Genomic DNA, 22,491 nt, shown 5'->3' with positions numbered 1-22,491 from the left:
AAAAATTAGTGAAAGGTTAAGTTTGGGGGTAGGGATGAGGATGGAAACTGATAAATGCTGCAGTTTCTGCAAAAAGTAATCTACATGTATGTATTTGGCAGGTGAAAGGAAAGCAAGCCAGGATGGATATTTACGACACTCAGACCTTGGGGGTTGTGGTCTTCGGTGGATTCATGGTTGTTTCTGCCATTGGCATCTTCCTCGTGTCAACCTTCTCCATGAAGGAGACTTCCTATGAAGAAGCCCTGGCCAACCAGCGCAAGGAGATGGCGAAAACTCACCACCAGAAAGTGGAGAAGAAGAAGAAGGAGAAAACAGTGGAGAAGAAAGGAAAGACCAAGAAAAAGGAAGATAAACCTAATGGGAAGATACCTGACCATGAGCCAGTCCCCAACATGACCATCCTTCTCAAAGACCCAGTGCGGGCACCTGCAGTGGCCGTGGCTCCAACCCCAGTCCAGTCCCCCGTGGTCATTGCCCCCATAGCCACGGTACCAGCCATGCCCCAAGAGAAGCTCGCCTCCTCCCCTAAGGACAAAAAGAAAAAGGAGAAAAAAGTGGCAAAGGTGGAACCAGCAGTCAGTTCTGTAGTGAATTCCATCCAGGTTCTTGCCTCCAAGGCTGCCATCTTAGAAACTGCTCCCAAGGAGGTGCCTATGGTGGTTGTGCCCCCAGTGGGTGCCAAGGCCAGTATCCCCGCCACTGGCACTGCACAGGGCAGAAAGGCAGAGGGAGCCCAGAACCAGAGCAAAAAGGCAGAAGGAACCCCCAACCAGGGCAAAAAGGCAGAGGGGGCTCCCAACCAGGGCAAAAAGGCAGAGGGGGCTCCCAACCAAGGCAAAAAAGCAGAGGGGGCTCCCAACCAAGGCAAAAAGGCAGAGGGAGCCCAGAATCAGGGCAAAAAGGCAGAGGGAGCCCAGAATCAGGGCAAAAAGGTAGAAGTGGCCCCAAACCAGGGCAAAAAAGCAGAGGGGGCCCAGAATCAAGGCAAAAAGGCAGAAGGAACTCCAAACCAGGGCAAAAAGGCAGAAGCAGCCCCCAACCAAGGCAAAAAGACAGACGGGGCCACCAACCAGGGCAAAAAGGCAGAGGGAGCTCCCAACCAGGGCAAAAAAGTTGAGGGGGCCCAGAATCAGGGCAAAAAGACAGAAGGGGCACAGAATCAGGGCAAAAAGTCAGAGGGGGCCTCCAACCAGGGCAAAAAGGCAGAGGGGAGCCCCAATCAGGGCAAAAAGGTGGAAGTGGTTCAGAACCAGAGCAAAAAGGTAGAGGGAACCCCCAACCAGGGCAAAAAGGCAGAGGGGTCCCAGAACCAGGGCAAAAAGGCCGAGGGGACCCAGAACCAGGGCAAAAAGGCAGAGGGGGCCCAGAACCAGGGCAAAAAGGCAGAGGGGGCCCCTAACCAGGGCAAAAAGGAGGGAACCCCAAACCAGGGCAAAAAGGCAGAGGGGACCCCCAACCAGGGTAAAAAGGCAGAGGGGGGCCCCAACCAGGGCAAAAAGGAAGGAACCCCAAACCAGGGCAAAAAGACAGAAGGGACCCCCAACCAGGGCAAAAAGACAGAGGGGGCCCAGAATCAAGGCAAAAAGGCTGAGGGGGGCCAGAATCAGGGCAAAAAAGCTGAGGGGGCCCAGAATCAGGGCAAAAAAGCCGAGGGGGCCCAGAATCAGGGCAAAAAGGCAGATTCCGTTGCTAATCAGGGCACAAAGGCAGAGGGTGTTGTGAGCCAGGGGAAAAAAGCAGAGGGGGCCCCCAATCAAGGCAAAAAGGCAGAGGGAACCTCGAACCAGGGCAAAAAGTCAGAAGGGTCCCCCAACCAGGGCAAAAAGGTGGATGCGTCTGTCAATCAGGGTAAAAAGGCAGAATCGGCTCCTATCCAAGGCAAAAATGCAGATATGGTCCAGAGCCAAGATGTACCAAAGCAAGAAGCTCCTGCAAAGAAGAAGTCTGGTTCAAAGAAGAAAGGTGAGCCTGGTAAGTAGTTCTGATATCTCAGTGAACTTGGTGGGGGAAGCTTTCCTTCAGTGGCCTTTGGATTCCTTCTGGGGGAGCCTTATGTATCAGTTAGCTGTTGCCACAACAGAGCTGCATAACAAACATTCCAGAATTTGGTAGCTTACACCAGCAGTCATTTATTCATGTTCATGCTTCTGTTGAACTGGCTGAAGGTTGACTGATCTGGGTTGTCTCAGCGGAGTGGCTCATGTTTTGGCTCCTTGCTGCAGGTTGAACCTCAGTCTATTGCACATGGGTTCCTTCTGGGCTCTAGCCTGAGGCCTCAGGGATTCTGGAGGGTGGAAGCCCTTCTCATGGTGATGGCAGAGCTGTGAAAGGATACATTTCAAACCAGCATCCTGTTGGCCCGAGCAAGTCATGTGACCAAGCCAGCAGCAAGGGACAGGAAGCCCACTTTCTCCAGTGGGCCGGACTGCTACATGGCGTTGGAAAAGGTGTGAGGAGAAAAAAGGAATTGGGAATAGTAATTCCATCCGCCATGCAGTCTGGAACACTTCTGTGTCTGGGCAGATCTTAGAGGCCTGTGTTCTACCAGCCTGTTCTGTCGCTAACCTCACGTGGTACTCATGTCTGTGTGTTTGTTAAATGAATAATGGTAGGGTGTTTTAAAGGAGCGGTGGCATCCAACCCCACCCCACCCCCAGTTTTTTCCTCCCTATCCCAGTTACTTAGTGGGTCATTTTATGTACTTGTCAGATAATACAGAACAGTAATTTTCTGTTATGTTTTGAGTGCATATTACTAGAGAAATTGGGCCAGTGAGTTCCGGTTTCATGTTCATCATTCATTTGATACGGTAGTCTTGCATTTTCTATTCTTTCTTTCTTTCTCCCCCCACTTTTTTTAAAGGTCTTTGACTAGGGGTGCCTGGCTGGCTCAGCTGGTAGAGCATGCGACTCTTGATCTCAGGGTCATGAGTTTGAGCCCCATGTTGGGCATGGAGCCCACTTAAAAAAAAAAAAGACTGACTAGTCATTAGTTGTTTTGGAAAATTAATTGCATTTGTCTTAATGAGGCATCTTGGGAGATCTGAAATGTGTGGGCCTGTGCTTGGTAGCGCAAGGCCTTGTGTTTTTAGCTGGGTTTCCCTTTCTTACCCTTTTGTGAAGCTACATTCTACTTTTTCCAGGTTTCCTCCTCCCCCAGCTTTGGGGGGGTATACCTTGTGAGGGGACCCTGTGCTGTGTGAGCAGCTCCAGGCTCCTGCTGAAGGTCAAGGATCAGCCCACCTGGCCACACGGGTTGGGTCAGCCTTCCAAAGCCCTTTGAAAATCCAGATATTTAGCATCAGTCTGCCTCCGCACGCTGGAGGAAAGGCACACTGTCTTGTCTTTAAAGTGGTGTTCCACTTGACCCAGGAACAGGTTACTTGAGGCATGAAGACAGGGAGGGAACCAAGAACTGACCTGTGTTCTGTAAAGCATCAGGTGTGCTCAGAATAGAGCTTGCTGTGTCCTCTAGCCATTGTTACTGTGTTCGGCTTTAGACATGAAGTAAGGCATGGAATAGGTGCTTATGTTAGGAAGGAGGGCAAATGGTACTAATTTCCAGGTAATAGAGAGCCTTGTTTGGAGGAAGACCTAACTTTCTGACCTGTGTGAGCCCACATGGTAGCTTGCTGGTGTACAAGGCAATTCGGACAGAGAAAAGAAATACCATGGCTGGGATAAGAAAGATGAAATACTATGGAATGTGGCCAGTGCACCTGAGCCTGGCATTTGATGGACTTTTGATTGGTTTGAATGCTTAGATTGCCCCATGTGAGCAGCCCTCGACTAGCTCTCTGGTGCCCACAGTTCAAACTTCATGGCCCTGGAGCCCTCCCTGGCCTGAGCCAAGGTCTCCTCTATTCAGAGAAGGAACTCCTTCCTTTCCCTAAGCTTCTGCTCCTCCTCAGCAGGCAACATCCCCTCAGTAGCCTAGGCTCCTCACACCTCCAGGCCCCCGAGTTTCTGGATGCCCAGGGCCAGCCCAGCCCAAGTTGTACCCTTGAGTGCACAGGACCCTGGAGAAACTGGGGGTGGACAGGCCATCAACAGACACCCAGAATCTCACCCACAGCCCACAGACTAGGAGGTCAAAGGCAGGTGGCCAGGGCTGACTGCTGCCCCCTGAGCCAATGGAGGACCATGGGATGTGTAGTATGACTGCATGAAAAGAACGTGGTCTGCTTTCCACTAGACAACACGGTCATGGCTGCAAGATCAGAGCCACAAATGCTAAATATGAGTCCGATTAATTCTGGAACATGAAACTCCATGTATGAGAGGTCATTGCAACAGGTCATTGCAACAGAAGGCTGAGCCCCACTCTGTAAGCAACTGGGAAAATCCATGCTATCCATGGACTTGTTCTTCAGACCGTCAGTCTCCACAGCTTCTGGCTAATTAGAAACACACAGAAAGAAACCAGATTTGTCAGAGAGGCAGGAATATCACTGCAAATGCCTCAAGGCTCCCAGAGTGGAGAAGGGTCTGGATGGCTCATCACTGACCTCTGACTTCAGAGTGCTTCCTCAGAGCAAGTCCTGAACTGCATGTCTGTATTTGGGAACACCAGACCCCCAAACTAAGGACAAAACACACACCTCACTCATTCCACCCTTGGGCCCACGATCACTTACAGATAAGAGGAGGAAGCTGCTGGAAGCCAGCAGAGACACACCACCTTGCCCTTCATGCCACCCTGGCAGGGACTCAAGAGGTCCTTACTGTTCCCCTCCCCTGCACCCCCATCTAGCAAGCTCTGATCCTGAGACCAACGGTATTAGCGTCTCTTGGGAGCTTGTTAGAAATGCAGAGTCTCAGGCTCCACCCAGAACTACCGAGTCAGACAAATTCTGCAGGTGATTCATCCGCACAGCAAAGCTGAGGAAGCACTGCACTGGGGGAAGTTTCCAGAATTTCTGAACACACAGACTGTCTTAGGAATACTTGGTACTGGCGCACAGAGTGGTCTGCATCTGCCCCAGGGGGTGGGGGTGGGGGTGGGACTCAAAGATGGCTCTCCACCCCAACCACAGGAACACAAGGCTGAGATCCCACAGTGCACACTTGGGAAAATGAAAAACGAAGTATTAGTTTCTACCCCATGTCCCTAGACTCTCATGCTCCCTCTGAAGAATGAAGAAATTCACCTCTCAGGTATCCTATCTCCACTGCACATGATACTGTGTGTGGCTGGCGTTTCCTTCTGTGTCTCTCTGACCATCTATGCCACTGCTTTTGCGGCCAAGTGCCCCCTCTTGGCCTTTGCAGTCTTCTCACTGCAACATCGGAGAGATGTCCCGTCTCCCATCATCCAGGCCGATCCATGTTAGTTTTGGCTGTCTCGATGTCTTCCAGGGTTTGCTTTCTTTTTAAATTAAGTTTAATTCATCGAGCCCTTACATTTTTAATTTTTTTTTTAAATTTTTTTTTTAAGATTTTATTATTTATTTGACAGAGAGAGATCACAAGTAGGCAGAGAGGCAGGCAGAGAGAGAGGAGGAAGCAGGCTCCCTGCTGAGCAGAGAGCCTGATGCAGAGCTCGATCCCAGGACCCTGAGATCATGACCTGAGCTGAAGGCAGCGGCTTAACCCACTGAGCCACCCAGGCACCCCAAGCCCTTACATTTTTAGAGGGGTCCAGTCTAAGCAGATTCTTGCAAGTCTTAAACATGCTGCCCAAGACCAGAACATTTCTTCCCCCCTGTTGACATGATGCTCCCTCCCCTCACTGGTCTGTAGTCACCTGTCACCCGTGGCTGCCTTCCCTGGACTGTGCAGGGAAGGGATGTGCAGGGAAGGGCATGGCCACCTGCACAGTCAGTTCTTTTGGACACTGCTGTTCTCGGCCAGAGCAACCAGGAGAGGAGAGGCCTGTGAAAATGAGCATATCTCTGCAGCCCTGTGTTGGCACCACGCAGCTCATCTCGTGCTTTGTTCTGTCTGCCTGTATCCCGAGTGGCGTGGGGGTGGCCCCATTGTCCTCCCTATCCCAGCGCGATGTGACAAGTGAGGTCATGGAAGCTGCGGCCAGCCCCTGGCACGTGGCAGATCAGCAAAACCTGCAAAACGTGCCCCGGAGCTGGGGGCACCACAGACGAGGGTGTGTCCTCAGTTGTCACCAGGTGGGCCCAGCAGGGTCCTCGCCGACAGGCACCCCAGAGAGAGACAGGGCAGGTGTGGAGGCGGACCCGGGACGTGCTTCTACAGGCCCAGCTTGGAGCTCTTCCAGCACTTCCGATCGGTTTTTCCTACAAGAACAAATCAGGGCCATGTGGCAGCTTTTTACTGCTTGTCATGGCCAGATTTGACAGTGAACACCTGCCTTCTAATCCATGCTTTAAAAATGTATTATTGTATAAATACATCCTTCCAGCAAACAAAATACGAGCAATACAGAAGCGTGGAAGGTGAAAAACCGAGTCTTTCCACTCCATGCCTCTCCCCACCCTTTCCCGGGGGAGCCCAGGAGACGTTCTGCTCAATACTGCAGCACACCCAGTTGGGGCCTGCGGGGCACACAGCTTGGGGGGTTTGCTTTGCTTACCAGGGTACTGGTGACATCGTTTCCTACTGTACCTATGGCGCTGCTCCCTCCAGCTCCATCCTGCTTCAAAGCAGCAATGTCTCATTTGTTTATTTAAATGATATTTACTAGTGTGTGGTTTTTTTGGAAGGTGTATTTCTTTTTTTTTTTTTTACAATTTCAGAGAGAGAGAGTGGGGAGAGGGGCAGAGGGAGAGGATCTCCAGCAGACTGCACTCAGCAGTCCAAGAGGCACGGCTCGATCTCATGACCCTGCGATCGTGACCTGAGCTGAAACCAGGAGTCGGGTGCTCACCTGACCGAGCCACCCAGGCACCCCAAGAGTCTGCAGTTTTTTTGCTGCTAACATGAATGCCGCGGTGACATGTGTGTGTGTTAGAGTGTGAGCAGTTAGATACGGCATGGCCAAGTGGAAAGGCAGGTGCATTTTTAATTTAGGAGGACAGTGCTACATCACTCCCCAAAGACATTTCACGATTTCCTGTTCTCGCAGAGTGGTGACAGGCCCACACGCATGTTTCCCAGAGCCTTGCACCCGACTTGACCTCTCCCGTGGTGCTGTAGGAATAGCGATCACTTCAGGGGAGCATGAGAAACCCAGGGGTGCAATAAGGAGAAGGCACAGATTCCTTTCTTATCGTTGGCAGAAGAGGGAGCTCAGGGAACCGCAGAGAAGTGGCTATTTCCTCGCAACTAAAGCTCCCGAGTGTGTGCAGCTAGCTTGCAGGCCTCGGCTGGCTCATTCTCCTGTTCGGTGTTTATTAGGAAAAGCTGCGGACCTCTTACAGGAAGTGCATTGTGTACCTGGTGGTGGTTTCTTGAAAATCTGTTTTTGCCCTCGGGCTCTGTCTTTACAGTACTTCTGCCAGCCCGCCTGCCCTGGGCTGCACGGGTGCTAACGGGCGGGTGAGCGGACGCTTTTTAGGTGAGCCGTTTCATCCCAGCACCTGGAAGGGAGCCCAGGTTCGCACACTGCAGGCCTGGCCCCCCAATAAAGCAAAGACGGTCTTGGGGAATGTGGGGTGCTCATCTGCACACACTCCACACTGTCTGGCTTCTGCTGGAGTTTGGCATGCACACTGCTGCTGCTGAGTGGGGCTCTCCCCTCTGGCACTGGCTTCACCGGGGACCCCCTCCCCTGTCTGCGGCCTGTGCACCCTGGGGTCAGCTCATCGAGTCAGAGCCCAGGGGATCCCGGCCCACCTGCAGAAGGTAGAACACGCTTTCAGACACCCCACAGTGACCCTGTTACACATACACACACACAAGTTCATGTGGGTGACAGGACCGTGGGTAAATTTTAGTTACCTTTCCTTTGCTTTCTGCATTTTCCATTTTTTTTGTGACCTGCGTTATTTTTTAGATGGAAAATAAAAAAAACAAACTCCATTATTTGTCTGTGAGGCAAATAAACAGGCACTCACTGTACCAAGTGGAACTCCTCACCTTTCAGGCACCGTGAGCAGCCCAGCCCTGACCATAGGTCCCTTGAGCATCTTCCAAGCATCAGAAAGGAATGCTGCTCCTTCAGGGGTCGTCCAGGTCAAGGGAGGAAAGTGGCCAGTTCTCCTCAAGCACATCCCAGCCCCTGGGTGCCCAGTGCATTGTCATGAACTGAGCTGAGATGGAGTTAGTGGCTCCCACATCTGTGAAGCTGGCAGGATCTTGGGGGAGGTGGGGGAGGCTCAGCTCCATATGGCACAATCCCTCCCCCACCCCTGGCCTCTCCTCCCAGAGCAGGCAAAAATGCACAAATAGGAGCATGTTCTTTAATCTAATGCAGCAGGGGTCACCAGAGGTCAGGGCAGATAGGGAAGAATTTTCAGACCTACTAGGGAAACTTTGCTGAAGGGGTCTGTAGCTTAGCAGAGGCCCTAATCTTAAACCATGTGACTTGATAGGTGTGACACCCCTTCCTTCCCACAATCCCATTCCCCCAGCACTCCCACAATGACCTTCTTGCACTGTGTGTTTACTAGGTCACCACCAGGAACGTGACACTATTGTTCTCAACCAGATACTTGGTTAGGCATGTGGTTTATGAAGCTCCTTTCCATGCATTTATCCCCTTATAGGTCTGTAATGTGGATTTGTAGGTTTACGTGCTTTTCCAAAGGCCGAAACTGAAGTTCAGCTCTCTTTTGAGACTTCCCAGAAGTCACATGGACAGCAGATGGTGGAGGGACAGCCTCAAGCCTTCGTGCCTCCATTTGAGGCCCCTCTCAGGCCAGGCCCAGCCCACCTCGGCGGCCTCTCTTCAGCCCCTTAGGGCTGGGGTATAGACAGGTGTGTATTGAGATTGGGTCTGATACTCTTTTCTTACGAACTTAGTTTTTCAGGGTTTGAAGCTCTGAAATCTCTGTAGGGCTTTTGAGCTTTTGTTCACTTTCTGTGTAAGTTCTTCAAACCAAAATTTTCTTTTTTGAAAGAACAAAAGCATCGCTTCGGGAAGGAGCCGAATCAGTACGGCACTGCCACGTCTTAGAGAAGCTGCTGGATGACATTCTTCCAGAACTCTCCATTCAGTCATCTTAAAACATGGCAGTGCTGGGGCTCCCGAGGCCGCCCTGAGGCAGCTGCGGTCAGGAAGCCCACAGGTGCACAAATCTTGTCCTTTCTGCTAAAAATCTCGATCATTATTTAAGTAAGGCGTGTTCTCCTTGGACCACCTACATGCCTGAGGAAGCCTGCCGTAGGATCTTGCCCAGAAGTCCTACAGAGCTTGTCTTTCTTTAAGAAATACTGTGATGTTTCTCTTCTCTCTCTCTCTCTTTTTTTTTCTCTGGATATAAACTGGATTTTGTTGAAATTTGGGGGAAAAAAGTATAATGAGTAAAAGTCATTTAATCTATGCGATTTTTAAATTCCATGAGGCATTATTCAATACACAGCCTCTGGGATTTGTTAAGATTACTTTTTTCTCCAAAGTGAAAGGCCGGATTCAAAGGCCGCCAGATCAGGCTGCTCTTAACATTTTTGGTACTTTGCTCCATGCAGTTAAAATGCCAGATATTAGTGTCTGTGGCAGACAAGGAGCATGGCTGCTTCTCTGGGGATTGGATTGGGAGGGCAGGGCGGCCGCTGGGCAGTGGCGGACTTCGAAGCCTGAGCTGGGCTTAGGGTGTGTGCGTGCTGCCCAGGAGCCGCTGCCCCCTGCCTCCGGTGCAGTCATTGGATCTTCCATCCGGGGCCTTGCAAGGGCTGCTTTCCCGCAAACTCATGAGGACCCTTCGCAGCCTCCGCCCCGCAGTTTGAAGCCATGGGGAGACTGCCGACATGCTGGCAGGTCCCACATCTCTAGAGAAGGGTGTGCTTGCTGGCTTCTCAGAGGTGGTGTGGGGGTGCCCTTTGTGGGCCAGCAGGAGTCAGGGGCTTGTCTCCGTCTCTAAGTCAGATGGTTGCTTGTGCAGTGGTGGGCTTCAAGGAGCGCAGGGGAGCCCTTCCTGGGGCCTTCAATCCGAGTTTGGTTCAGGATTGGGGATGTCAGGGCCTGGAGGTCCTGAGGTTGGGGTCTGGCTTCCTGCGGTGGAGCCATGCGGGGCCACTGGCCTACGCTGTTGGGGTGGCCCTTGTGCAGCATCTGGACGCAGCAGCCATTTGGCCTGCATCTGTGTGTCTGAGATAGGACAGGCCTGCAGAACTGGCCTGGATGTTCCCTGAGCAAACGAGTGTTTCTGCTACTGGAGTTCGCCCTCACCCCCGGGGCAGGTTCCACTGGCAGAGTCCCTAGATTGACACCTGGGCCTCTGTCCCCCTAGCTCAGCTTCTTCAGTGCCCTTGAGCCCTCCCCACCCCTCCCGCCCCGGGCTTTTCCCTCCTCTGCCCCTGCCTCCAGCCTTGTCCCCGCCATGTGTACAGGCACAGACCTTTCTCCCTACTGGCCGTGCTCCTTGCCTATGAGATAGAATCCAGATCCTTGGGACCTAGGAAGACATAGACCCACTCTAGTCTCCCTTCCCTCTGCTCTGAAGAGCAAGGCCCTTCCAAGCCTCGTTGCTTGTCCTTGCTGCCCCCACCTTGAGCCAGCCCTCGTCTTCTTGGCTGAAGCATCTCCTGCTTTGAAATCTCTCCTGGCACCACCGCTGCAGTTGCTTCCTTGGCAGCACGCCCTCCCCACGTTCCTCTTATGTGGATCGGCTTCGTGGTGCCCACGCGTCCCATGTCTCCTCTGCCTCTTAGCTGGTGCTTCCACCTCCAACTTACCTTCCAGGCCCAGCAGTTTGCTGGCTGTCAGGTACACAGCGTGAGCACACTGTGGATGGTGACCGCTGGGACCAGCCCACCCTGGGCAGCCTGCACCCACCGCTGGCATTGAGCTGGCACTCTGGGATGAGCTGTTGCATGGCCTGGGCCATCATCCCCTCACTGATGAGCAGCTGTCGGCACCGCCCTGCTGGTGGAATTAGCTGGACATGCACTGGGCAGGAGCTGGAACGTTTCAGTAACTGGACACCAAGAGGGGCTGCTGCCGACGCGGTGCTGGGCCGTGGAGCCCTATAGGGTCCTGAGCACTGACACCCGGCTGCTGGGGATCCCAGTAGTTACACGAAGAGAAAACTGTCCACAGAGGATCCCGTAGGTGACAGCACAGACACTCCTAAGAGTCTGTTTGCAAGACCAGTTTAATTTTTGGTGACTAAAGCTCCCAACAGGGTCACAGAAGGGCGCCTTATTTTGGAATTTGAGGTGTTACGCACATTATCTAGTGCCTCGTGCTCCTTGGCTGGGGGCCTGGCGGCGGCAGAGGGCTCCTTGCTTTAATAAACATGAGAGGGTGCGAATGGAGCTGTGCCCCCCATGCTCCCTGCCCACACAAGGCGGGAGCCACAGGGTCTGTGGGCTGTGCCGCTCTGTCTGCGGGCCTGGCTCCTGGGCACCACCTTTGCGTGACCTCTCTATTCCTTTGGTGGGAGTCAGAGGAAGGGCCCAGTCCCTTTAGCCCCCCTGAGCCCCTCCCTTTGTGCGTTGCCTCTTTTGGGGACCGGGTGTGGTGGGGCCTGGGACCCTTCTGTGACTAGGGCTTGAAGGTGGCCCCGCTGGTTGATTCTGCAGTGCTTTTTATGCTGGGTGTTGTTCCAGACATGTTGGGATTTAATCTTTGCAATGAGGCTGTGAGAAAGGAAAGATTATTACCCCCATTTTGCAGATGAGGGAACTGAGGCCATGGGAGGTGAAGCAACTTGCCCAAGGATGCACAGGCAGGCAGGAGCTGAGCTGAAATTTGAGCCCAGGCCACCTGGCTCAGGGCCCTTGTTCTGACCATGCTGTCCTATAGCCTGAGGACAGAGGTGACTTGCAGGCTAGACCTGGCCCACAGATGTGTTCAACGCCACAGTGGTTTGATTGATTTCTTTTTCATTGAGGTAGCTGTCAGCAGTAAAGGTCTGGAGATGACCCATAAAAAATCTTGTTTCTGGCTTTCCCTGGCAAGTCCACATCTCTGAGAGGACTGCATGGGAGCCATTTCCCAGAGGACAAGGAACGCGTCTGTGGTCACCTCGCTCAGGAGGCTACTACCCCCACCCCACCCCAAGTCAGACCGGTGCCATTCTTGCAGGGCCTGGCCCCTGGGGCTGTTCACTGGGTTTCCTGCTGGATGAGTCTGGATTACTTCAGAGCCACCGATGAGATACTGATCCTGTCTCTCCACTCCTTGCTTTCCTGCCGCGTCCTTCCTCAAGGCCGCCCTGACATTTCAGACTCACAGAGGTGGGCAAAGCACAGGGCCGTAGGAACAGGCCCTCAAGAAGCTGACCCCACTAGGATTCACTGTCTCATGGTCTTTAGCAAGTCAGCTACCTAATGGATGAGACGTTGGTCTTTGACAAGTTTATTTTAGTGCCTTAAGATCTCACGGTCCTGAGGATTGTTTCTAGTCTTCACATAATTGCTGGAGATACACAGCGCACCGGCGTGGGTTAGCTTGTTAGCACCTTATTTGTTGGCGGGGAGTCCACTTGCCCATTTCCCAGACACGGGCATCAAAATGAGCTTAGTGCCACTGGTTTGGTGAGAGGATCTTGAAATGCAGAAGTGAATGCAACTCACATGGGGTCCCCAAGTTCTGGTTTCTACTTCCAAGTGCTTTTTTCTTTCATTTTTACTTCCCCAGCTCTGGGGAGAGTACAGACAGCACCATTCTTATCTAAAAAACTGAATGGAAAATTGTAAAGTTGTGGCTCCCTAAATATTTAAAGGGGGCATCCATATGAACACAGGGACTACTATGGAAGTTTCTGTGGGGAGATTGGGCAAGGGGCAGGGGAGAGTTCAGTGTTGCTGTACGTAGCTTCGGATTGTTCAGTTGTTCAAGTGAACCAATGGCTTGGTTCCCTGATAAATCTAATAAAATTTAGTAGAATCGGATTAGAAAGTTTGCATAAAGGTGAATGGCGCTTATAGAACACCCTTGGGAACGTTCTGGGGTCCGTCTCCCTGGCCCTCTAGGAGGGTGCGCCGTCTGTCGAGACTGCCGAGTCTGTGAGGAAGCAGATCCATGGCAAAAATTAATCTATTAAAAATCTATTAGAGTTTATTTAACCCAGTTTGCCCCAAGTAGTATCATTTCAACATGCAGTCGATACGGAAAATCATTACAGATGTTTTACATTCTTTTTTCCCCCTATACCAAGTCTTCAAAACCTGAGGTGCACTTGTACCTTGTAGCACACCTGGGTTCATGACAGCCGCATTTCAAGGGCCCAGGGGCCCTGCGTGGCTGGTGGCTGGTAGCTGGCATGGTGGGACAGTGCAGGAAGGGGGGACACTGTGCAGGGCTTGGCCTCAGAGGGGCTATCCTGCCCTGTCTGACCCCAGCTGTGTCTTTGAAGAGTGGACGTCCCTCTTCTGGAAAACCTTAGCAGTAAGCATCTGTCTACAGGCTGAGGGGGAAACGCGGGGGGGAGGGGCGGGGGGCCTGTAAACCAAAATGCTAACGGTTGGGTTTTCTTCTAGTAGCAAACTCTAGAGGGGGGCTTTGCTTCTGTTTTGGCTCTGCTGTAGTCAGAATGCTTTTTCTCGTGTGTATAAGTTTACCACTGAGATTATCTCATACACATATCTCAGTGAGAAGAAGAAAGGCTGAAGGGAGCGCGCACCCCACCCCCGCTTCATTTTCGTGACACCCTCGAGCTCTTACGTCTTTCAGCGTGGTTATTTTTACTCTCTCCAGCTTCACGGGGGTAAGAAATGCTACAACGAAGGTGCTCATAGCAACCAGCTCGCCCACGCCCCACATTCCCCCCATTAAGGTATCATGCTAATTGCTTTGACTTGCGATGAAAATATTATGACTAGTCAGTGAAAATATTGTGACAGGCTGGAGAACTTAGGGTTGCCATGGAAACCTTCCCCATTCATTGTCCTCAGTGAGGTGGGCTTAGGCGAAGGTGCCTCGGCAGGCCAGCCTCTCTCCCTTCTGTCACTCTTCTGCGACACCCCAGTCAGTGGGCTCTGGGGCAGATCCTGGCATTTCGGAGCAGGGGTGCTGCCAGGTGGGGCACCTCAGGTTTCCCTGTCCTGTCCTGTCTTCAAGGCTGCATGAGAGCCTGCAGAGTGTGTGTGTGTGTGTGTGTGTGTGTGTGTGTGTGTCAGGGGACATCAGGAGCACTGCAGAAGTGACAGGTGGCTGTTGGCACCTGACTCTGCCCTGCTGGAGCTCAATGGGCAGGCCCATTGTGAAAAACACCAACCTCCCCTCTCCTAAAACCGGTCTTGGACTTCATGAAGCCGGAAATAGTGTTTGAACCCGGATGTGTGCGAAAAGCTTCCTTTTCCCCTGGACCACAGAGATGCAACCTGAGAGGCAGGAACTTTTGCTTTCCATCCTCCTCTCCTGACCACTGGGTTGTGGCTGTGAGGTCTCTGTGTATGAGGGGTCGTGGGGCCATAGGACTCAGTCATGGCTAGGGGATAAACCTTGCTGGGCTGTGCAGGGCAAGAACTGGACCAAACAGTTGGCTGGAAAAAGAAGGAAGGAAAAAGCACCTTTGGGGAAAGTATGCCTTGCTTAATTCTGCTCAGTTTGATAATAAAATGTGGGGTGGCATCTCCACTAATCCAGGATAACATCCTTTCTTTCCTCAGGGACCTCTCCCCCTCTGCTCTCTTTGGGCACTTGGGAGGATGGTGGAGGACCTGTAGTGTGGTCTGCTTCTCAGTTCTCCGAAAAAGCGTGGGGTACCCATGGAGGCTCTGCCCTTAGCCTGCACAGCCCCAGCAGCTGGGAAGCCTTGGCTTGGCCTGGCTCCCTGCTGCTCTGAGGCAGAACCAGCTTGGTTGCTTGGGTCTGAGGGTAAGTTCCTGCTCCTTCTCTCTCACTGCACAGGGCCCCCGGATTCCGACAGCCCTCTCTACCTCCCCTACAAGACGCTGGTGTCCACGGTTGGAAGCATGGTGTTCAACGAGGGGGAGGCCCAGCGGCTCATTGAGATCCTGTCCGAGAAGGCTGGCGTCATTCAGGACACCTGGCATAAGGTGGACCTACCCTCCTACTCTTCCCTTAGGGGCTGGCAAGTTGCAGTTCTCACCTGGGACCCCAGCCTCGCCTGAATGGTCCCGGGTGGGCTGGCCATGAGCAGCTTGCTTAGCTGCACAGAGGTCCTGGAACAGCCTCCACTTGCCTATCTCGGCAGAAGCCTGCTACCCCTTCACAGGCTGCATGAATCACCCCACGTATGCTTCGGCTTCTGCCTCAGCCCGGCCACCAGCCTAGCCACAGAAACAAGAAGGCCATTTCAGGCCAGAGCCCAGCTCTGGTTCCAGATGCCTGAGGGTGAACAAGGCAGTGGGGGCCTAGTTGGTTTGTGGCCGGGGTTCTGGGACAGGGCAGACGGTGTAGGGACCAGCTGCATGGTGGGGGACCCTGAGACTATCTCAGAAACCCCTTTCTCTGCTGCCCCTCCTGCCACTGGGGGCCTTCTCAGAGGCTAGCATCTGCCCTGTGGTGTTGGTGGTGAGTGAGCTGCCCCCAGGAGATGCTGTGTGGCGCGCATTTGTTTTTTACCCAAAGTCGGAATTGTAGGTAATTTTGCTAGAGAATTTGTGGCACCTTTGTGGTTAATGAGGTCGGAGTTGATGTGTCCTGAGAGCCAGACATGTGAACCCCTGCCCTGAGCCCAGCGGGGCTTACTTCCTTCCTGGCCCTCGCTGAGGTGGGCACGTTGTGTGTCACAGGGGAGCTCCTCGCTCAGTGAGCTTGGGGAGGGAAGGGTGTCTCCTGGCATGTGAGTGACTGGACGAGGTCAGGAGGACCACTCCTCCAAGAGAACAGGCCCGGACCCACCTCAGGCCACTACCCCCATAGTAGGAGACCTCCCCTCCCAAGGTCTCCAGGCTTCAGCTAGCAGCCTGCAGGCTTCACACAGCAGCTACAGGTTGGGCACCAAGCTGGGAACGATAGCTCATTGCGCCTCCATGGGGTAGGAAGAGGCCCTGGCCACCACTGGTCTGAGTTTGTGGGAAACTCCATGCTCCTAAAAGCTAGCCCTGAGAACCTAAGCTTTGGTCTAAATAGCTCTTCTGTACAGTGGGCCTAGAGGCCTGGCACCCTGGGGAAGTCGAGGCCAGGGAGCTGTTCCCCAGAAGCATGTGCAGTCAGGTTAGAACCAGCTCATATAGAAGCCCCATCCCACTTGATGAGGCCCCTGCTGTCTCGTCATGGGTCCCAGTCTGACTGCTGGGGTGGGGGGATGTGGCCCCTTGGTTAATGCCACTCTGTGGGCACTTCTAGGCCACTCAGAAGGGCGACCCCGTGGCGATTCTGAAGCGCCAGCTGGAGGAGAAGGAGAAGCTGCTGGCTGCAGAGCATGAAGACGCGGCTGTCGCCAAGAGCAAGCTGAGGGAGCTCAACAAGGTACTGCCGCTTGCATGCCTGTCCTGAGTACCCCCAGGCCCCGGGCCGTGGGAGCGTGGGGCGGCATTCCCACCTTGGCTCCCTGCTTGGGCCTGCCGGCTCACCACTGCCTCCTGCAGTGGTGCATCTGGGAGCCTGAAGCCCTGGAGCAGGTTCCACGGTGGTGGCCCCCCTCCCGTAAACATGGGACTAAACGCAGGTGGACCTGAAGACGGGGGTTAGGGCCCTCAGGTCGTGATGGGCCATCTTTTTAGGGTATGCACCCTGAAAGGAGGTTGGGCCCAGCAGACACAGACACAAAGTGGTTTTGTTGAGAATGGGAACAAAATCTCGGGAGGGGAGTAAAGGAGCTGCTTTTCTCCCTTCTCTGCTTTCTGTGGAGCGGACCTGCAGGGAAACGGCCGACTCCTTAGTGGCAGCTAACGGCTTGCCCAGGTACCACTTGTACTTCCGGAATGATTGTCACGGGTCCGTGCCGCCCCTGAGGGCTGGGGGCATCATTCACGATGTGTTGGGTCCAGGGCACAAGGGGCCACCCCACCTCCATGGCTGTCAGAACTTACTGGGCTTCTTCCCTTGCCTTTCTCCTGAAGAGAGCCCTACACACAGTTCAAAGCTGTCTTTTTCAGTAAAATTCTGTGGCTTGCTCTCATCCTCTCACTGCTCACCTGCCTCTCCTGTCCAGGCAGCAGGCCCAGGGAGATGGCCTAGAACTGGTGATGTCCCACACAGTCTGGCCTGGGGCTCTTCCTCAGAGCCCCTCCATCTGCTCGTTCAAGACTAGTTGGAAACAAGGCAGCCTGAGTTTCTGACCCCAGCTGGAGAGATGTAGCCCTAAGCCAGACAGTGAAGTTTGGGTGGTGGGGAAGGCAAGAGCAGAAGATGAGCCTTCTGGATGGTTCGTCTTGGGTAATGCTCTGCCAGCTGGACAGCACACCGCTGGTTAAGTCTGTGGTTTCGGGGAGCCTTCCTTCTGTGTCCTGTTTCCGGACACAGCCATCCCTGTGAAATCTGTTGACACCCCCCACACCCCCCACCCCCGCCAAATAAAGTTCAAGTGAGAGGAAGCGGGAGCAAGTGTTCCCACAGCTGCTTGGCTGTGCCGGTGTCTGGTCAGCTCCTTGTGTCTGCCCCCTTGAATTTAGGGTGAGCTGGAGGTGTGGTGAGTGAGTGGTTGCAGCCTCAGATGGTCACAGTGCCCTGTTTCTTCTCCATTCCTGGGGTCTCTAGCCACTGTGGGCCGCAGACACAAGGGGAGCATATACCCCACAGGAGCCCCTTAGGTGCTTCCTTCATGCTGGACACTTACTACTCTCTCTCAGTGGTAGCCACTTGGCAAGAATTCCACACCCACAGTGGCAGTCCACCTGTAGACACCCTCCCCACGTCCGGATGCGTTCCAGCTCTCGCCCGATAGAGTAGCTCCCAGTCTACAAGCCACAGGGCTCTGTGAGACACGTGGGGATAGCCGCTGGGTGCTCGTTACCCATCTCGCTCTGAGGCGTCCCTCCAGGCCCGCCTTCCTTTACCATACCCACCTCCCTGCAGCCCGAGGAGGCCCTCTTGGGCTTCCAAGTGCTAACGTGGTCCTGTGAGGGCCCTCTGCAAGCTCTGCCAGCGGCTCCTCATCCTCACACCCGAGCCTGCACCCCTGAGCTCCCGCTCCATCTGCTCCCCCAACACGTGGCTCTTCGTTGCCACCCTTGGGCCTCTCCTCCTGCTCCTCTCTTGGCCTCCGATGCCTTTCACTGCGTGGCTGGCTGGAAATTTCCCTCTTATCCATGAAGATTCCTTTAGCCTCCGTCCCTCAAGAAGCCTTCCAGAACCCCATTTTCTTCTCCCAGTGCCACGGAGGCATCACTGCAGTCCTGTGTCATGGTATGTCCCCTGTGATCCTAGCCACCTCGCTTGGCTCAGCCTAACAGGCTGCTTGTTAGTGAGTGGCCACTGAGGCCCTGGGCCAGCACACGGCTAGAGGAAGCCTTCCCAGCCTTGGGTGACGTATCTCCCCCAGGGCTCTGTGAGATCAGCTGTAAAATGGGGATCGTGACCCCCATCTTACCGAGAGAATGGAGTGAGACACTTGTGTGTGTCAGGGAGGATGCGCAGTGGTCTCCCATTCTTGTAGTAGTCAGTGACGTGTTCCTTGGCGTGGACCTCACACTCCTGTGGGCGCTCCCCCTGGGCAGGGCCAGGAAGATGACTGTGAATGGTGAGGCTATGGGGTCGAAGATGGCCTCAGGGAAGGCTGGGCAACACGTGGCAGCTCTGGTGCCCAGCAGCCACCCCATCAGCCTAGCTCCTCCCCCAGTCTCTGATTTGCTCCCGTCCCAGCCCCGGGAGGGACACTCTGGCCCTTGGGGATAGGTCTCCCTGGCAGGAAAATGAGAGGATTTCCCATTTCTCTGGTCTCCTGCCCAGGAGAGGGATGGGACAGGGGCTGGAACTTGTGAGATGCTTGGCCACCTTGTCACCCAGGCTAGTTGGGCCCATACTGGGTAGTTGTCAGCCTGGGTGGAGGCCCACCAGACAGAGAGCACCCCGAGCCCCAGCGGCCTCTTTGCATCAGCCTCCCCACAACGGACACTTCCCATGGCTTCTGGCCATGGCCATTCTTTCAGGAATGACATAGACTCCAGCCAGCTCCTACCCTGTGCTCTGCCTCCTCCTGAGGATTCAGGTCCCTGGCCCAGCATCCTGTGCTCATTATGGGCCTCTGATGCTGAGCAGAGCAGATGCTTTCTAGGCTAGGGGGAGGACAGAGCAGCTGAGCCAGAGACCCAGGCCCCTGCAGGAGCGGGCTGACCCCCTAGTCATGGTGGGATGGACATTGTCCCTTTCCCCACCCCAGCCATCATCACTGCCTCTTCGGTCCTGATACAAGCACTCAAGTAGGGCATTCCAGGGCCCGGATGTCCAGGACCCAGCCTAGCCAGCATGCCATCCCCTTAGCAGGGCCTAACCAGTAGTCCAGGAGACCCCAAGGCCATGTGGCATGTTTACACAGCTTCCAGCATCCCTTCCAGCTTTTCACGTGGCCAAGGCCTGACATCAAGACCCCTACTGGTCAGGCCAGTAGGATTTTCCGCAGACCTCTCGTTGTCTCCTGCTGGCTCTCTGCAGTGGCTGACTTAGTGTGTCTGGGAACTCAGGGAGTGGTTAGGTGATGAGGCGATATCTGGGCTGTGAGGACATTGCCCCCCCGCAACAAGCTCCCGAGTTCCCGCCCCCACTTAACTAACCACCTCTCTGCCCTTTGCGCTCTCCTAGGAGCTGGCCGCAGAGAAGGCTAAGGCCGCAGCCGGGGAGGCCAAGGTGAAGAAGCAGCTCGTGGCCCGGGAACAGGAGATCACGGCTGTGCAGGCGCGCATGCAGGCCAGCTACCGCGAGCATGTGAAGGAAGTGCAGCAGCTGCAGGGCAAGGTGGGCGGGGCTGCGGGACCTGGGCAGTGGGCTGGGGTGGGCGGACCCCGGTGGGTGCTGGAGGACACCTGGTCTTCAGCCTCTGGTCTGGTTTTGGGGGGAGGGGCCGTTTCATCTGGCCAGCTCTGGTCCGCCTGCTGTGCGTGTGTTTCATGTCAACAGTCAGGAAGATAGAAAACAGACTGGAAAGAGCACTGTTTTTTAAAACTGCCTGGTCCTAAGCGGCCCATGCCACGTCCCATCTCCGGGGTGCTGGTCGGTCAAGCTTTTGGCCTCCATGGGGCTCCACAGGCGTGCTGGCTCTGTTTTCTTCACTCAAGGTTGGGAGGACCCCCTGAGGCAAGAGGCATGAGCTGCCCGAGGCCAGCGGGGGCCACCTGCCCAGCCCGGCCCATGGAGCCCCAGCCCGGAGCCTCGCGCCCCGACTGGCGCTCCGTTTGCGGTGGGCCGCTGCGTGGCTCGGGCTGCACCCCAGGAAGTCAATGGGCAGGAAACGAGGCTCCCTCAGGGCCACTGTCAGCTGTGGCTTGTGGCTCTGTGCTTGGAGTCAGGGCACTTCACCTGGCTTTGTCAGAGGTGGTGTGCTCAGGGCAGGCCTACGGCCCAGGCCGAGTGCTCGCTGCCTGGAGGCTGTGAACGGGAAGGCGGAGAGGAGAGCGGGGGTGCTTGCGGGGGGGTCCCCCTGCCTCTGACGCCGGAACTGTGCAGTTTGGAGGGCTTCTCCTCCCCTCATGTGGAGAAGGTGATACCCTCGTTGCCTTTGTGGGCTGGGTTGGGTCCTCACCGGCCGGGCTTCAGAAGCCAGCTCTCTCTGACGCCTCTTCATTGGCTTTTCAGATCCGGACTCTGCAGGAGCAGCTGGAGAACGGCCCCAACACACAGCTGGCTCGTCTGCAGCAGGAGAACTCCATCCTGAGGGATGCCTTGAACCAGGCCACAAGCCAGGTGGAGAGCAAGTAAGCCAAGCACCCGTTTCAGACAGCACGAGGACCCGTTTCTGGGGCTCCGGAGCTGGGGAGGGTCCCTCACACCTCCTTCGGGGCTATGTGGGTGCGCTCCAGCTTCTTACTGGCTGTGGGGCTGGCATGGTGGCCTGCGTAGGTCCCCTACGTGAGCAGAGGGGCTGGTGATGCACTTGCACAGCCACCCTGGTGAGGGCTCCGGCCTGACTCTCCCTCCCTGTCTGGTTCTGAGCGACCAAGCCTTCCGGTGCATGGCTGGCATCCTCATACGTAGTCAAGGCCCCAGGAGAGCTGGCGAGCCCCCTGCCTGTGCCAGGCGTCCACACAATCAGGGGCCTCTCAGGTCCTGGCTGGTGCTGGCCTCTGACCTTTCTGGGAAGCAGATCCTCTTCCAGGTCCTTCTTCACAACATCCTGTTAGGAGGCTTTTGAAAATGTCTGATGTTGGTCCAGAATATCAGGAGCTTGCAGATTGTCCAGGATCAGAGTCTGATGGTGATGTGGGCCTGAGCCCCTGCATTCTTCACCAGGGAGGGGGTCTCCTGAGCTGGAAGGGACATTTGCCTCAGGTGCACGGGTGGTAAGGAGTAAATACCCCTCATAGCACATGGCCCGACTGGCTTAACAGGGCTCTCGCTCTCAGCCTCACCTGTCAGGAGCTCAAGTGCCAGGGCATCTGGTGAGTGGGCCGACCCCAGAGGGCCCCAGTGACCTCACTTGAATGAAGGGCCACGTGGCTTGGACTTGCTGATGGGGGCATTACGGTCTTCACATGCTGGCCCGAAGAAGCCTTACTGCATTTTCTTCTGATTCACACTTTTTTGCCTTCTCTTGACCTGAAGTCTCCCAGAGGGACTTTCCGGGGTTCTCTGTTGTCTCTAGAGCATCCCCGTTTGCCGAAAGGAGTACTGACAGAGTGTTCTTTATCCTTTAGTTGCAAGTCAGGTGGGACACCTGTCGGCCCAGGAGCTGGACCTGGGAGGGGAGTCTATGACCATGTGTCTGGTTTTGCCGGGGCAGGGACATTGGTCAGAGTGTGATCTAAAGGCCTCCTTCCCCATGCTGGTCCCTTCTGTCTGTACATGCCCTCTGGGTGTGCATGTTCACATCTTTGTCTCCGACCTGACCTCTCAGCAGGCTGGGGATTGGTGGAGGGCTGGGTGTGGTTTCCTTAGCAGCTACAGCAGAAGGTGAAGTGAACATGGGGAGGAACAACGCTCCGTGGGAAAGTGAGGAGCCTATAGACCTGTCACCCTGAGGTGGCAGCTAGTGATGCCCTTCATGGAAGCTCTGCCCTGTGTGCGGTTGGTGACCCAGGGCCCTGCCTGGAGCTCCAGAGCAGTCCCAAGGGGCCGCCCGCCGAGCCTCCCACCTCCAGCCCCAGAAGCTGGAGTCCAGCCTTTCCTGCAAGCCCTCCTGTCCAGAATCTTGGCCTTCTAGACCATGAGCCGATGGCCCTGCAGAGGGCTTTGGAACGACCACCCTGGTGCAGGTGGGAAAAGCCAGGTGCACAGAGGTGGGAGCCCCATACCTCTTGACCAGCAGAGCATAGCTGGCCGGGCTTCTTGCCTTCCCCTGGTCTGTTGCCACCTTGCTGGGTGGTGGGCAGTCTTGTCTTTCCCCTTTGTCTAGCCTGGTACTGGCCCTTGGCTGGACAGTCGGCTCTGCCTAAGACGTGTCTTGTGTCCTAATGAAGGACGCCGACA

At 54.9% G+C, this 22,491-nt stretch overlaps 1 protein-coding gene across 3 annotated transcripts in view; it reads left to right on the top strand.

Annotated features, from left to right (window-relative positions):
• The window catches only part of RRBP1 (ribosome binding protein 1), a 64,651-nt gene that overhangs the window by 23,943 nt on the left and 18,217 nt on the right, over positions 1–22,491 (top strand). For all 3 annotated transcript variants that reach the window (XM_044263493.1, XM_044263492.1, XM_044263491.1), the window contains exons 2-6: positions 102–1,974; positions 14,875–15,023; positions 16,279–16,401; positions 19,672–19,824; positions 20,662–20,780. In XM_044263493.1, the coding sequence (XP_044119428.1) occupies positions 123–1,974; positions 14,875–15,023; positions 16,279–16,401; positions 19,672–19,824; positions 20,662–20,780 (2,396 nt within the window). In that variant the 5' untranslated portion in view covers positions 102–122. The remainder of the gene's footprint in view (positions 1–101; positions 1,975–14,874; positions 15,024–16,278; positions 16,402–19,671; positions 19,825–20,661; positions 20,781–22,491) is intronic.

The sequence above is a fragment of the Neovison vison genome, chromosome 8, assembly GCF_020171115.1.
Source record: "Neovison vison isolate M4711 chromosome 8, ASM_NN_V1, whole genome shotgun sequence".
Classification (NCBI taxonomy): domain Eukaryota; kingdom Metazoa; phylum Chordata; class Mammalia; order Carnivora; family Mustelidae; genus Neogale; species Neogale vison.
Note: the sequence above shows the minus strand (reverse complement) of the source record. Positions and strands in the feature narration are given on the sequence as shown.